General features: G+C 38.2%; 2 protein-coding genes across 7 annotated transcripts in view; one reads left to right on the top strand and one right to left on the bottom strand.

Annotated features, from left to right (window-relative positions):
* UMAD1 (UBAP1-MVB12-associated (UMA) domain containing 1) overlaps positions 1–12,548 on the bottom strand; it is a 215,959-nt gene extending 203,411 nt beyond the window's left edge. For 4 of the 6 annotated variants that reach the window (XR_015724000.1, XR_015724001.1, XR_015724003.1 and 1 more), the window contains exon 1: positions 12,229–12,548. The gene's annotated coding sequence lies outside the window, so the exon portion shown is untranslated. The remainder of the gene's footprint in view (positions 1–12,228) is intronic. The other 2 variants (XM_045793180.2, XM_087861050.1) reach the window with 2 other exon arrangements.
* RPA3 (replication protein A3) lies at positions 12,544–15,884 on the top strand. The gene is made up of 4 exons (XM_045793179.2): positions 12,544–12,725; positions 14,026–14,100; positions 14,865–14,973; positions 15,527–15,884. Exons 1-4 carry the CDS (start codon positions 12,627–12,629, stop codon positions 15,607–15,609), a joined length of 366 nt encoding a protein of 121 aa, XP_045649135.1. The 5' UTR covers positions 12,544–12,626; the 3' UTR covers positions 15,610–15,884.
* The last annotated feature ends 608 nt before the right edge of the window (positions 15,885–16,492 follow it).

Raw genomic sequence — 16,492 nt, forward strand, 5'->3', positions numbered from 1 at the left:
AAGAACTATTAAAGGAGACTCTCTGAGTGGAGAAAAGAAGACCAAAAGCAACAAAGACGAGAAAGGAACAGAGAGCACCAGCAGAAAAACTAACCTTACAGGTAACACGACAGCAATAAATTTGTAACTTTCAATAATCACTCTGAATGTAAATGGACTAAATGCTCCAATCAAAAGACATAGGATATCAGAATGGATTAAAAAAACAAAACCCATCTATATGTTACCTACAAGAGACTCATTTTACACCTAAAAACACCTCCAGATTGAAAGTGAGGAAACGGAAAACCATCTATCATGCTAATGGACATCAAAAGAAAGCCAGAGTAGCCATACTTATATCAGACAACTAGATTTTATTTATTTAAATTTTTATTTATTTGTTTATTTTCTGAGACACACACACACATACACACACACGAGGAGGGGCAAATAAGAGGGAGAGAATCTTTTTTTTTTTTTTTAAGATTTTATTTATTTATTTGACAGAGAAAGAGACAGTCAGTGAGAGAGGGAACACAAGCAGGGGGAGTGGGAGAGGAAGAAGCAGACTCCCAGTGGAGCTGGGAGCCCGATGCAGGGCTCGATCCCAGGACTCTGAGAGATGAAGGAGGGCATTATATCATCCAAAAGATCTAGCAATTATAAATATTTATGGCCCCGACTTGGGAGCACCCAAATACATGAAACAATTAATAACAAACATAAAAAAAACTCATTGATAATAATACAATAATAGTAGGGGATTTTAACACCCCACTTTCAGTCATGCACAGATCATTTAAGCAGAAAACCAACAAGGAAACAATGGCTTTGAATAACACACTGGACCAGATACATTCAGAACATTTCATCCTAAAGCAGCAGAATATACATTCTTTTTGAGTGTACATGGAACACTCCTAGAATAGATCACACACTGGGTCACTAATCAGCCCTCAAAAAGTACAGAAAGATTGAGATCATACCATGCATATTTTCAGACCACAACACTAGGAAACTTGAAGTCAACCAGAAGAAATAATTTGTAAAGACCACAAATACTAGGAAGTTAAAAACATCCTACTAAAGAATGAATGGGATAACCAGGAAATTAAAGAAGAAATTAAAAAGTACATGGAAGCAAATGAAACTGAAAACATGACAGTCCAAAACCTTTGGGATGCAGCAAAGACAGTCTTCAGACGGAAGTATACCGCAATACAGGCCTTCCTCAAAAAGCAAGAAAAGTCTCAATACACAACCTAACCTTACACCTAATAGAGCTAGAAAAGTAACAGCAAATAAAGCCTAAAGCCAGCAGAACAAGGGAAATAAGATTAGAGCACAAATAAATGCTACAGAAACAAACAAACAAAAACCCCAGTAGAACAGATTAATGAAATCAAAAGCTGGTTCTTTCAAAGATCAATAAACTTGATAAACCCCTAACCAGACTTAACCAAAAGAAAAGAGAAAGGACCCAAATAAAGAAAATCACAAATAAAAGAGGAGAGATCACAACAAACACCACAGAAATACAAACAATTAGAAGAGAATAATATGAAAAATTATATGCCAACAAATTGGGCAATTTCGAAGAAATGGACAAATTCCTAGAGACATACAAAGCACCAAAGCTGAAACAGGGAGAAAAAGAAAATTTAAACAGACTTATAACTAGCAAGGAAATTGAATCAGTAATCTAAAAATCTCCCAATAAACAAAAGTCTAGGGCAAGATGACTTCCCAGGGGAATTCTACCATTTAAAGAAGAGTTAATACCTATTCTTCTCAAATTGTTCTAAAAAACAGAAATGGAAGGAAAACTTCCAAACTCCTTCTACAAGGCCAGCATTACCTTGATTCCAAAAATAGAGAAAGACCCCATTAAAAAGGATAATTATAGGCCAATATCCCTGATGAACATGGATGCAAAAATTCTTAACAAGATACTACCAAATCGAAGCCAACAATACATTAAAAGAATTACTCACCATGATCAAGTGGGAAGTATTCCTGGGCTGCAAGTGTGGTTCAATATTCACAAATCAATCACTGTGATACACCACACTAATAAAAGAAAGGATTAAGAACCATACGATCCTCTCAATAGATGCAGAAAAAACATATGACAGAACAGCATCCATTCTTGATAAAAACCCTCAACAAAGTAGGGATAGAGGGAACATACCTCAACATCATAAAGGCCATATACAAAAGACCCACAGCTAATATCATCCTCAATGGGAAAAACTAAGAGCTTTTTCTCTACAGTTGGGAACAAGACAGGGATGTCCACTCTCACCATTACTATTTAACAAAATACTAGATGTCTTAACCTCAGCAATCAGACAACAAAAAGAAATAAAAGGCACCCAAATCAGCAAGGAAGAAGTCAGACTTTCACTATTCACAGACAACATGATACTCTATGTAGAAAACCCAAAATACTCCACCAAAAAATTGCTAGAACTAATACATGAATTCAGCAAAGTTGCAGGATATAAAATCAATATACAGAAATTTGTTGCATTTCTATACACCAATAATAAAACAACAGAAAATTAAATCAAGGTACTGATCCCATTTACAATTGCACCAAAAACCATAAGATACCTAGGAATAAACCTAACCAAACATGTAAAAGATCTGTATGCTGAAAACTGTTAGAACACTTGTGAAAGAAGTTGAAGAGGACACAAAGAAATGGAAAAACATTCCATGTTCCTGGATTAGAAAAACAAATGTTGTTAAAATGTCTGTAATACCCAAAGCAATTTACACATTTAATGCAATCTCTACCACAGCATTTTTCTTGGAGCTAGAACAAATCCTAAAATTTATATGGAACCATAAAAGACCCTGAATAGCCAAAGCAACCCTGAAAAAGAAAAACAAACCTGGGTGTATCACGATTCTGGACTTTAAGCTGTATTACAAAGCTGCAGTCATCAAGACATTATGGTACTGGCACAAAAACAGACACACAGATGGGGTGCCTGGGTGGCTCAGTTGGTTAAACATCTGCCTTCAACTCAGGTCATGATCCCAGGGTCCTGGGATCGAGCCCCACATCAGGTTCCCTGCTCAGTGGGGAGGCCACTCCCCTTGCTTGTGCTCTCTCACTCGTTCTCTCAAAGAAATAAATAAATTTTTTTTAAAAAAGTATATAAAAATAGACACATAGATCAATGGAACAGAACAGAAAACCCAGAAATGGACCCACAACTATATGGTCAACTAATCTTCAACAAAGCAGGAAAGAATATTCAATGGAAAAAAGACAGTCTCTTCAACAAATGGTGTTGGGAAAACTGGACAGCACATGCAGAAGAATGAAACTGAACCACTTTCTTACACCATACACAAAAATAAATTCAAAATGGATGAAAGACCTAAATGTGAGATAGGAAACTATCAAAATCCTAGAGGAGAACATGGGCAGAAACCTCTTTGACCTCGGCCACAGCAACTTCTTACGAGACACATCACCAGAGGCAGGGGAAACAAAAGCAAAAATGAACTATCGGGACTTTATCAAGATAAAAGCCTTCTGCACAGGGAAGGAAACAATCAACAAAACTAAAAGGCAGACTTCAATGGGAGAAGATACGTGCAAAAGACATATCTGATAGGGTTAGTATCCAAAATCTACAAAGAACTTATCAAACTCAACCCCCCAAAAACAAATAATCGAGTTAAGAAATAGGCAGAAAACATGAATAGACACTTTTCCAAAAAAGACATCCAGATGGCTAAAAGACACATGAAAAGATGCTCAACATCAGTCAGCATCAGGGAAATACAAATCAAAATCATAATGAGATACCATCTCATACCTGTCAGGATGGCTAAAATTAACAACACAAGAAACGAGAGGTGTTGGCAAGGATGTGGAAAAAGGGGAGCTCTCTTACACTGTTGGTGGGAATGCAAATTGGTACAGCCACTCTGGAGAACAGTACGGAGGTGCCTCCGAAATTTAAAAATAGAACTACCCCATGATCCAGCAATTGCACTACTAGGTATTTACCCAAGAATACGAAAATACAGATTCAAAGGGACACATGCACCCTGATGTTCATAGCTATAGCCAAACTACAGAAAGAGCCCAAATGTCCACTGACTGATGAATGGATAACGAAGATGTTACACACACACACACACACACACACACACACACACACACACACTGGAATATTACTTAGCCATCAAAAAGAATGAAATCTTGCCATTTGCAATGACATGGATGGAGCTAAAGTATATTATGCTAGCAAACTAAGTCAGTTGGAGAAAAACAAATACCATATGATTTCACTGGTCTGTGGAATTTAAGAAACCAAACAGTTGAACATATGGGAGGAGGGAAAAAAAAAAAAGAAAGGGAAACAAACCAAAAGAGCTCTTAAGGGTAGAGAACAAACTGAGGGTTGACGGAGGGAGGTGGATGGGGGATGGGCTAGATGGGTGATGGATATTGTCATGGGTGGGTGATGCTCATCATAGCAAGGACAGCACCTGTTATGATGAGCACTGGGTGCCGTATGTAAGTGATGACCCACTGAATTCTACTCCAGAAACCAATACTGCATTTCATGTTAAGTAACTAGAACGGATATAAAAATGTGGGGGAAAAAAAAAGGAGGGTAAAATCTTCCATTATGTTAAACCAGGGTTTCTCAAGCTCTTCACTCTTAACATTTGGGGCCAGAAAATTCTTCATTGTAACCTGCTCCTCTATGGATGGGTGTGATCCCCTATTATGTGATGCATTCCATTCAGCAGACATCTTAATTTCAAGAGGTTTTATTTTTTTTTTTTTAATAAAATACACCTAGGGAAGTAGAACACTGTGAAGAAACACACAAACTAAATCTCAAAGAAATTACCAAAAACTTCCAAGAAACATGAATTCATAATCAAAAATTACAATAAAAATGAAGAAACAAGCCACAGCAAAGAGAAGTCAACAGAATTAAAAAAAAAAAAACTATAAAATGAGACCCATGAAGACTGTATCAAAATTAGATTATAAACAAATTTACTTTATATTCTGTAATATTTGAAAAAAATAACGGGAAACCTGAAACTATGACAAAAGAATACCAATAACAACTACTAAGATTTGTAAAAAGAACCAAACAAGACTTCTAGAAACAAATAAATAAAAAATAGTACTGAAATTAGATAGAGCAAATGAGTCACAACTGCATAAAGAATTAGTAAACTGGAAGCTATGAAAGAAATTATCCAGAATTCAACATAAAGAATCAAAACCAATGAATTATAAAAGAGGTCAACAGCACATGAGAATATCCTTCTTACTTTTAATCAGAGTTCCAGAAGGAGTTAGATTATAGGAGAGAGGCAGTGTTCAAAGGGATGATGGCTGAAAATATCCCAGTGCCAATAACACAAGAATTATCAGATTCACAAAGCACAACATATCGGCCAGCAAACTAAATGGGAGAAACCCACATCAGGATACATTACACAGGAAAACTGCAGAACACCAAAGACAAACTGAGGATCAAGCAGATAAAGGAGACATGACAGCTTACAACATAATCACAGTTTCAACAAAAATAGAGTAAAATAATACCAAAGTAAAAGAGTAAAATAATACCAAAGTAATTTTGAAACAAAGTAACTGTCCATTTAGTACTCTATAGAGATAAACCTATCTTTTGAGATCAAGAATGAAATAAACATATTCAGAAAAACATGAACCAATGGAGTATATTACCAAAGATTCTCACTAAAAACACCTCAAAAAGAGGAGAAAAAATACCAGCAAAAAGCTGAAATGTAAAAATAAATTTTAAGAAAGTGACAAATATGTGAATAATTCCAAGCAAATAATAACTACATAAAGTAATAATAATGCCAAATTTGTGGAGTTACAAGAAATCAAGACAGAACTAAAATTCTAGACAGCAGCATTAAAATAGGGAGGGGCGCCTGGGTGGCTCAGGTCCCTTAAAGCGTCCAACTCTTGATTTCAGCTCAGGTCATGATCTCAGGGTCATGAAGTCGAGCCCCGAGAGGGGCTCCACACTCAGCATGGAGGCTGCTTGGGTTTCTCTATCCATCTCCCTCTGTCCCTCCCCCTGCTCTTGCTTTCTCTCTAAAAATAAATAAATAAATGTTTGGGTTTTTTTTAATGGGAAAAAGGTAAATGCAGATATAGGTTCTTGTCTTGACACAGAGTAAAGTAACTTTAAACTTTAATACACGTTAAAGGATGACCACAAAAATTGTAAAAACAATGCACAACATTTAAACTAATACAAAGGAATAAAATGCAATTAAGGAAAAAAATTAAAAAATGAATTCAAAAGAAGACAAGGGAGGAGAAAAAACAGACAACAAAAAAAAGCAGAACAAAATGACTATAGAAATGAATCCAAAAATATCAGCAGCCACAATCAATGTAAATGGACAAAAGGAAAACTAACCCTCCAGCCAAATGTGCTGTTGACAAGGGACACACCTAAAACAGGAGGACACAGGAAAGTTGAAAGGTATCAGGCCAACACAGACCCAAATACAAGCACCACACAGTATGAATATCAAATAAGGTTAACTGGAGAAAATATAACAAACAGAGAAAAGGCAACACACTCGTGATCTGCCAAACACCAGCGCTCCCGTAGAGAGGACTTCAGCCCCACACCCTTGGGCACTTCAGCCGTAGCGTGCGCCTCCTGGTTGAGGCAGTGCCTTGTGAAGAAGGGAACCGCTGGAGCCCACAGGCTGCCGTCAGCCTGTTCTGCCCTGCGGCTGAGACCTGCCTAGTCAGCTCTCTGACAGGCCACGAGGGAAAGAAATGAGCATCCATGCTGCCCCTGTGTCTTGTCTCCCCTCGGTGAAGCACAGGATGGAAAAAAGATACAACAAACAAATTCTAATGGAAAGTCATGTCTACAGCAGTGGCTGACAAAATGAACGTCAACCTGAAAAGCATGATTTAAGACACTCACTACTTCACGTCATCATTTTACTTCACAAACCTTCTCTTGTATGTGTTGAATAATAAATCTTTAAAAATACATAGCACGAGTCATCAGAATCAAGGAGAAACTGCCAATGCTAATATCTGTAAGATACCTAACACAATTATCTCAACTACTGAAACATTAATCAGATGAAAGACGAAATAGTTGAATACTGCAATTAACAAGCTTGATCCAACAACTGGAAAATACATTTTTTTTTTCTAAGCATACAAGAAACATTTACAAAACATGTATTTGATAAGCCTTAAAGCAAATCTCATATATGTTCAAAGAATTAGTATCAGATAGAACATACCATCTGATTATAATGCAATTATGTTAGAAATTAACAACACAACAAAATTTAATAAATAAAACCTCAACATTTGGAAACAAAAACAACCCATGAGTCAAAAAAGAAATAATGCTGGAAACTAGAAAATATTTAGAACTTGATGACGACCATCTACTTACGAAAACTTGTGGGATATGCCTAAAGCAAGAGGTGTAGACCCGGAGTGTTTTACTCATGAATTCAGTCAATGAACAGATAATTCCAGCTTCACACAAAACCCTGGAGAATAGAGGAAACTCCGCAACTCATTTCATGAGGCCAGTATATCCCTACAAATACCAGAATCTGACAAGGACTATATAAGAAAGAAAAATTACAAGCTAACCTCACTCATGAACATGGATGCAAAAATCCTAAACAAAACAACAGCAAGCCAAATCTAGGAATATATAATAAAAGATAATATAACCAACTTGTGTTGGTCAACACTGGAAAATATATTCATTTCAATCATCTCAATTAAGGCAAAAAATGCCTTTGATCAAATATCCATAACCACTCAATTAAAACTTTTATCAAAGTAGGAAGAGAAGGTAAAGTCTTTAACCTAATAAGTAGAACTTCAAGTTGTGAGGGACTTCCAGAAAGGCTCCTTAAAGGGAGATGAGTCCCTTTTGCCTGCCTACTTCTCTGCTGCCTGGAATGGAGACTTGCTGGCTGGTGCTCAGCACCTATCCTGGCCTATGAGGTGATCTTAAGGAAGGAGCCAGATACTGAGAATCAAAGAAGAGAAAGACAGAACCTGGGTCCCTGATGTCTCGGAGACACTACCACACAGCTGCATGCTGAGTTGCATGCCTCTGGACTTCTTTAACATGTGAAACTAAGACTTTGTGTATTTAAGATACTTTTACTTATGCAGTCAAATGCCATCTTAACTGAAACACTATTTCTATTCAAATGGTACTGTAAGCTCTAAACTGGGCAAAGGCAAAAGAACAATAATAATAATAATAACAAAATATGTAAGAATGGTTAAGAAACAAATCTATAATTATTCACATGACTAGAAAACCTAAAAGAATCTGACAGAAAATGACTAGAAAGAAGTTTAACAGGATGGCCAGAAAAAAGGTCAAATGCACTTCTGTGTACCAGAAACAATTAGTTAAAAATCTTTAACTTCGGGGCGCCTGGGTGGCACAGCGGTTAAGAGTCTGCCTTCGGCTCAGGGCGTGATCCCGGCGTTATGGGATCCAGCCCTACATCAGGCTCCTCCGCTATGAGCCTGCTTCTTCCTCTCCCCTGCTTGTGTTCCCTCTCTCGCTGGCTGTCTCTATCTCTGTCAAATAAATAAAAATCTTTAAAAAAAAAATCTTTAACTTAAAAAAGATACCGTTTATACTAGCAACAACAAGATAGCTAGGAATAAATCTAATTTAAAAGTCAAAACTTTTGTATAGAAAATTATGAAACTTTTTGGAAGGATATTAATAAGACCAAAATAGGTCAAAAAGAGTAAGAGTAGTTAAGATGTTACTGCTGAAATCAACCCAAAAACTCAATGCAATTGTGATCAAATCTCGACAAGGTTTTTCAGGGAACTCATTGAGCTAAATTTATAGACAATCACAAAGAGGCAAGAATAACGAAGTCACTCCTGAAGAACACAGCAAGAGAAAACCTTGTGCCTCAGACATCAAAAATTATCATAAGGCCACAGTACTGAAGAGAGTGGTCCTGGTGCAGGGACAGACAAATAGACCAATGGAACAGACCTGGAGCCCAGGAACAGACTCACACATATACGAAAACCTAGGTGATGCCAAAGGTTAGTTGCGAATGATGATGTAGTCAATAAATGATGCTGGGGCAACTAAAATGAAAACAAAAGAAACTGGATACCTACCTAACAACATGCATATAAACTCAATTCTAAATGATGGAGTATTTTTAAATATGAAAGGCAAAACTATTATTTTAAATATATAATGTCTTTAAGAGCTTGTTTTAAGAAAAAATTCTTATAGATTTTTTAATTGACCTTTTCAACTATATCACACAAAAGGGAAAAACATTTTAATCATATTAAACTAGCTCCTTCCAATGAAAGAAAGGAAAAAAGACAGAAAAAAAAAACTCAACAAAAAAATGGTAAACACACCTGGCCAATAAATATTTGAGAAGTTGTTCAATCTTTCAGTAATCAGGGAAAGCAAATTAAGACCACAACATGAAACCATTTTACATCCATCAGATTGGGGTAAAAAAAACTTTAATAAGAGTTGCCAAAAATTGGGGCGCCTGGGTGGCGCAGTCGTTAAGCGTCTGCCTTCGGCTCAGGGCGTGATCCCAGCATTCTGGGATCAAGCCCCACATCAGACTCCTCTGCTGGAAGCCTGCTTCTTCCTCTCCCACTCCCCCTGCTTGTGTTCCCTCTCTCGCTGGCTGTCTCTCTCTCTGTCAAATAAATAAATAAAATCTTTTAAAAAAAAAAAAAAAGAGTTGCCAAAAATGTGGATCAACTTAAATTCTCCTATACCTCTGATAAAATAACCAATTTGTACAACTACTTCAAGACAGTACTGTTGACCTTCGAACAATATGGGGGTTGGGGTGTGCACCTGCCCAGCCCCCATGATCGAAAATCCGAATATAATTCTTCACTCCCCCCAAAACTTTACTACTAATAATTCACTATTAACGGAAAGCCTTACCAGAAGCCATAAACAATTGATTAACTTGTATTTTGTATGTTATACATATTAAATGCTGTATTCTTACAATACATAAGCCAGAAAAAAGAAAATATTAAGAAAGTCATGAGAAAATACATCTACAGTGCTGTACTATATTTAATGAAAAAATCTACATAGAAGTGGACCCATGCAGTTCAAACCTGTGTTGTTCAAAGGTCAACTGTATTTGGTTTTACTAGTCAAGCAGAAGATGCACACCCTATATTCCAGTAATTCTATGATATATCTTTGCACAAGTGAGCTAACTAACAGGTACAGGAACATTCACAGCAGCCCTACACATAGAAAAGATCTGTAAACAATCAAAATGTCAGTCAATAACACAGCAAATAGCTGAGTGAAAAGAATGAACTCCACCCACGTATGGCAACATGGATTAATCTCAAAAACAAGCAAAAGAAACAAGTCAGGGAATACATATGGTATGATTCCGTTTACATAAAGGTCAAAACCGGGCAAAATTAAACATACCATGGGCGAATAACTATATGTGTGATAAAACCATATAGAAAAGCTTAGGATGCTTAACAAAAATTTCAAGATAGTGTTTATTTGTGGCTCCTCCAGAGAGGAGGATTAAACTGAGGAAGTGCAAACTACTAACGGGCTAACTTGCATTTCTTAAACTGAATGTAAGGCCCAGGTGAGTTCATTTAATGTCTCTGGAAATGATACATATTAGCTATACATACTCTTCTCTGTTGATTAAGTATTATATAATACATTTTAAATGAATCAAAATATATCCAAAAAGCTGTTTTAAATTATCTTGTTCATCTTTAAGTTTTTTTTAAAGGCCACTGGTATGTAGAAGTGGTCTTTTAAGTATAATAAAATAATGACATTAGCATCTAATACGGTAAGGGCTGCTGTTAAAGGTAGTCATGCACCCTACCCTTTATAATGCACATCAACTTGTTTTCCAAAGCAACCCTGAAGTGCAAAAGACGTCAAGGCTTTGCACAAAAATATAGACTTTATTGACTTGCACCGGTACAACCATTCTTGTATACAGCAAACGACATGCACCCTGCATCTGCTAACGAAATCCTTTAAATTTGTTTTCGTGACACCGAAATTAAAAAACAAATATATTCAGCTAAATAAGCAGTGAGGGAAGCTATCATTTAATTATGGTACATCAGATTCCTATCTTAAATTGCAGCCTGAAGTCTCATAAAGAATCTTCTTTGCTTAAGGCAACCTCGAGATAAAATTGGAAGATTCCGGCTAGTACCCGAATTTGAATAGTGACAACTCCGGGGCTTTAGGCAAATTCACGGATTCAGTTTCCAAATAAAAAGTCGTTTTTCCAATTTCTGCAGCAGTTGCCAGGTATTTTTATGAGCGCTCGTTCTATAATATCCCTGGCAAGGCAGTACCAATCCCAGCAGATAAAGTCCCCAAATGAACAACCACATGAGCCAGCGACTGATTCAAGAATCCACACCGCCCGCTCCCCCCCCCCATCTCCTTGAAACAGGTGATCTTCCATGCCTCCATTGCCCTGGGGTGTGGGGAGCAATGGGGGAACGTTACTGGAAGTTAAGACGAGTCCATGAATCACATGGGCAAAACTGCTGGGATCTTACAAAACATTCATGTCATCTAACCCCTTTGTTTTTTGATAGGGAAAGTATGTCTCAGGGAGAAGCGCATCTCCTCAGGATCTAACAACTATTTAAATTCGTCTCCTCACCTAGCTCAGTGATCCTTCCCCCCACACATTTCCAGAAGCTTCAATTCCTTGCTAACAAGGTGGTGAGAAAACTCTCACATCTCTTGTGGCCAGGTTGTGAGGGCTAGAAATGGTCGCAGAGATAATCGGATCAACCCTTCCTCTAACAGGTGGGAAACAGAACGTAAGTGACGCAACTTGAGCGGTTAAATCACCGGACCCTCTGCCACCGAGCAGCGGGAGCCTGACAGAGGCAATGAAAGATCATTGGCGACCCCACTTCCCGTCTCCAGGAGGGCGGGTGTCAAAAACACCGGATCCCTCGACTGCAGCACGCATCCCTCGCTTCCCACGCAGAACCGGGAAGCGGGGAGGTGGACAACCTCGAACAGCCGGTGCGCAGCACCGAAAATGCCGCGGCGGGGCAAGAACCGAGTCCCGCCTCTTTCTTCCGCATCCGTCGACGCGGAGAAATGGAAACAGTAAGGTTGCGGCGCCTCCCGCGGGAAGAGGTACCTGAGGCTCGCGCCGCAGTCCCTCGACGCTACCGCACAGGAGCACAACACCCTGCTTCCGGGATCAAACCCGGCGGGGAGGCCGGAGATCGCGGGAGGCAACCGCGGGCCCGCCCCATGCAAGCCCCTCCTCCACTGCCCACTCTGCGGAGGACCCCGGCAACTTCCGGGACGCCGCACGTCACTAAGCAGCCGATCCCCGCTTCCGGAAGCAGCCCTCCCTGCTCTGTTCGTTTCTGGGACTGCGCGATTGCGATAGAGATTTCCGCGCATTTGATTGGTGGAGTGAGAGAGCTGCTCTCCGCTGATTGGTGCCGGCATCTTCGGCCCCGTAGACGCCGCGAGCCGCACAATTTCAGTCGTCTGTTTCCTGCGGGCCGCAGGTCTCTCACGGCTACCATGGTGGATGTCATGGAGTTGCCCAGGTCGCGCGTCAACGCCAGCATGCTAGCTCAGTTCATCGACCGGCCGGTCTGCTTCGTAGGGAGGCTGGAAAAGGTGCGCGTCGTCGCTGCCCTGGGCTCCCTGCTTTGTAGCCCAGGGGGAGGAGGAGGGAGCAACCCGTGACCGCCAGGGCGGCAGCCTCAGGGTGGTAAGGGAGGGTAAAGGAAGACAGGCCTTAGAGCATCACAGCGCTCCCAGTTTCGTTTTACACAAGAGGACGTTCTGCACACTTTTTAGCCATTGCAGCCCCATTTTGGCGCCACTTTTATGGCGCGGAATCGTGACGTTTTCGAATGCGCTCCGTTCTGAATTCTGGCGTCAACCACTGTGGTTCCTTTTTGTATTTACAAAAAGAAAATTATAGAGCTGACTCACACATCTACCTCCTGATTTTTTAGTTTGGCCAGACTTGACAACTACTCTGTTTTTCTAGTTTCTTTCTCATGCAATTTTGTCTCTTCTCAAACTTCGTTTTCTCGTTAGAGTCATGTCGCCATAAACATTCTTCGATGGTCCCTTCCAGATCTCATAGCAGTCTGTGTTCTCATGCCAGTGCAGTATCTTCACCCTACTGATGAGAAGCAGGCCCAAAGTTTCGGAGTCAGTGAACCGGGAAAGCCGAGGGGAAAAAAAAAACAAAAACAAAAAAACTATTATAAAGCCTTAGTAGTTCATTTCAGCCACACATCCTCTTGGTTAAATAGGTGTTACTTGACTTCAGGGTAGGGAAACTGGGTAGGAGTGGTGTATGGTTAAGTGCTCAAGGCCACAGCAAGTAGCAAAGTTGACCTTCAAACCAGACCTGAATGCTGTCTTTACAGCTAACAGTAGAACCCAAATTTTCTGACAACCAGTTCTCTACTTCATCATGCTTAACTTTTTTTTAAGTGTTCTCTACCCCCAAGGTAGGGCTTAAATTCACAACCCTGAGATCAAGAGTGGCATGCTCCAGGACTGAGCCAACCAGGTGTCCCCCTCAAGCTTAATTTTTAAAACATACCCTCTGGTGGAATACATACTATTTAAATCATGAGTGCTAGTAGATCTCATTTTTAGACAGTATGGACTCCCTTTAATTTGTTATTAGGGCAGGGTTGCCAGATTTAACAAATAAAAATACAGGACATGTTTGTACTAAGAAGTACTGTTTATCTGAAATTCAAATTTTGACACCTAGATATGGTAACACAAGATTATAGTTTGAACCAAATTGTTCAAAAACAATTGCTTTGTGTGCATTAACTAAATTTGTTGGGGTCAGTCTGCTCATCTTCAGTAAAATTTGTAATATTTTTATTGTAATGAGATTTTAAAGTTTATGTGGTTTTTTTTAAATCTTGTGTTTCTTTTTTAGATTCATCCCACTGGAAAAATGTTTATTCTTTCAGATGGAGAAGGAAAAAATGGAACCATTGAGTTGATGGAGCCCGTATGTTTAAGTATTAATTCTATGTCTCTTGCTGATGTTTCTGATTCTTGGAGTGGTTGTATAAAGACCAGATTATAAAACTTCCCTGCTCTAACATTAAACTTTTGTCCTCTTCTTACATTATATATCCCTTTACATTTCTAACCAATGATTCTTTGGGCTCCATGATTTTTTAATAATCCCTTAACTGGGTAACAATTCCTATTCCTATGAAAGACCATAAAACAACATAAAAAAATCTTTTGTGTAAGTCATTTTTTCTTAAGAGTTTTACATTTTTAAAATTCTATTTTCTGTTTTTGTTTACATGTACTTTTAGTTATCACTTGTTTTTACATTTTGCATTTATTGTACTCAAAAAATTTTTCTTGGTTTTTTATGAAGACAAATATCCATGTGTTGTTTGGTTAATATATACAGAATATAGTGCATAAGATACAGAAAATAGAAGGTTCCTTTCAGTCGGTCCTTTTAAACAAATTACTCCTTGTAGAAATGCTGGACGAATCTTTAAGTGTTTGTTGTTTTCAGCTTAAACATTTAACTGGTGTTTGGACCTGAAGCTACTGCTAAAGGTAATAGAACTTGACATGCTGACATTAAGTACTCAAACATTTTTAACAACTTACAATTCAGTTTTTAAATTGGTAAATTTTAAGATGATTTTGTTACATGAAATGAAAGATTAGTAAACTGTAACAGTTTTCCAAGTTATCAACTAGAAATATGACAACACCAAGGTGACAATTTGTTCTTTGTGTTAGCTTGATGAAGAAATCTCTGGAATCGTGGAAGTAGTTGGAAGAGTAACGGCCAAGGCAACCATTATGTGTGCATCATATGTCCAGTTTAAAGAAGATAACCATCCTTTTGGTAAATAAAGCATTCTGGTATTAAATAGTTTCATGTAATTAGGAGGAAAACAATTTTATTCTTTTTAACTTGAGATGTCTTGGTCTTGAGTCTCAGTCCTACCATCTTTTAATTTCTGTAGAATTTTCTGATCCCAAAGGAAAATGGGAGAACATTTTGGCCGCTTTTAAGTAATGCTTGTGTATGTAGGAAACTCAGTAAAGATTAATATTTGTGGGAAGAGAAACTTAAAACATATGGCAAACAAAAATAATGTTAATAGTTTGTTTTAACATATGCATCGAAAGCATCAAATAATGCATAACGCCTAAAACCAGGCAAGAACTGTCTCTACAATGGATATCAAAATGAACAGTTGTCTATACCCCATGTCTTTTATTTTTTAGAGCCACAGGTAAATAGCTGTGATAATCCCTGTTTTAGAAGACAGATTATGAAAATAAGTTGATCTCTAAGAGGGAAAGAAAAGAGAAAGAGGTAGAAATCTTTTAGATAATAAATAATGTTACATCTTTCCATTGTAGATTAAATGTTTGCTAAAAATTTTTTTCAGATCTTGGACTTTACAATGAAGCTGTGAAAATTACCCATGAGTTCCCTCAATTTTTTCCTTTGGGGGTTGTGCAATATGATTGATCTTGATGAAGATATTGAAGACTGTCATAGGGAGCCCCTGATATTTGAGGGGGAGATTTCTGTGATTTTTAATATTTAATTTGTTCTCCTTTTAATTTCATTTATCTAACCTTATTAGATATTGCAATATCCCAGTTTGATGGAAGCTGTCTGTATATTGAAAGTTAAGTCCTCATGAAGAATCACTTCTGTAGTATATGGTCAGATCAGATGCAAGAATAAAGCAGTTGCCTTGAGTTTAGTTTTCTGTTTTATTAATAAAAGTTGAAATGGGACATACTGTTGATCATTTCATTCTTACTCTTCTGGTCATGTGTTCAAACACTAACTTGGAATTTTCATAGCTGTAAGGTCAGAACTTAGACCTACCAAATGAAATCCTGGGCCACCTACATTATGTTAATTATTTCCTTGACTCTCTGAAAAATGACTTTAATTTATTAAAAGAGCAAACAGAATCCTATATCTTTTATAATTTGTGAGTACCTATATTAGAATTCTCCAGAGAATCAGAACTGAAAGAACCATATATACCAGAACTATATATATGAGATTTTGTTACAGGAATTGGCTTATGTGGTTATGGAAGCCAAGGAGTCCCCAGGATCACTCACCTGTAAGCTGGAGAACCAGGAAAATCAGTGGGGTAATACAGTTAGAGTACTAAGGTCTGAGAATCAGGGGAGCTGATGTAACTTGCAGTCCGAGGTTGAAGACCTGAAAACTGGGAGGCCACTGGTGTAAATCCCAGAGTCTGAAAGCCCAAGAACCAGGAGCTCCATTGTCTGAGGACTGGAGGAGATGGACATCCCAGATCTGGAAGAGAGCAAATTCGCTCTTCCTCTACCTTTTTGTTCTGTTTGGGCTTTCAACATACTGGATG

The sequence above is a fragment of the Ursus americanus genome, chromosome 3 (assembly GCF_024610735.1).
Source record: "Ursus americanus isolate L20-20 chromosome 3, mUrsAme1.1.p, whole genome shotgun sequence".
Classification (NCBI taxonomy): domain Eukaryota; kingdom Metazoa; phylum Chordata; class Mammalia; order Carnivora; family Ursidae; genus Ursus; species Ursus americanus.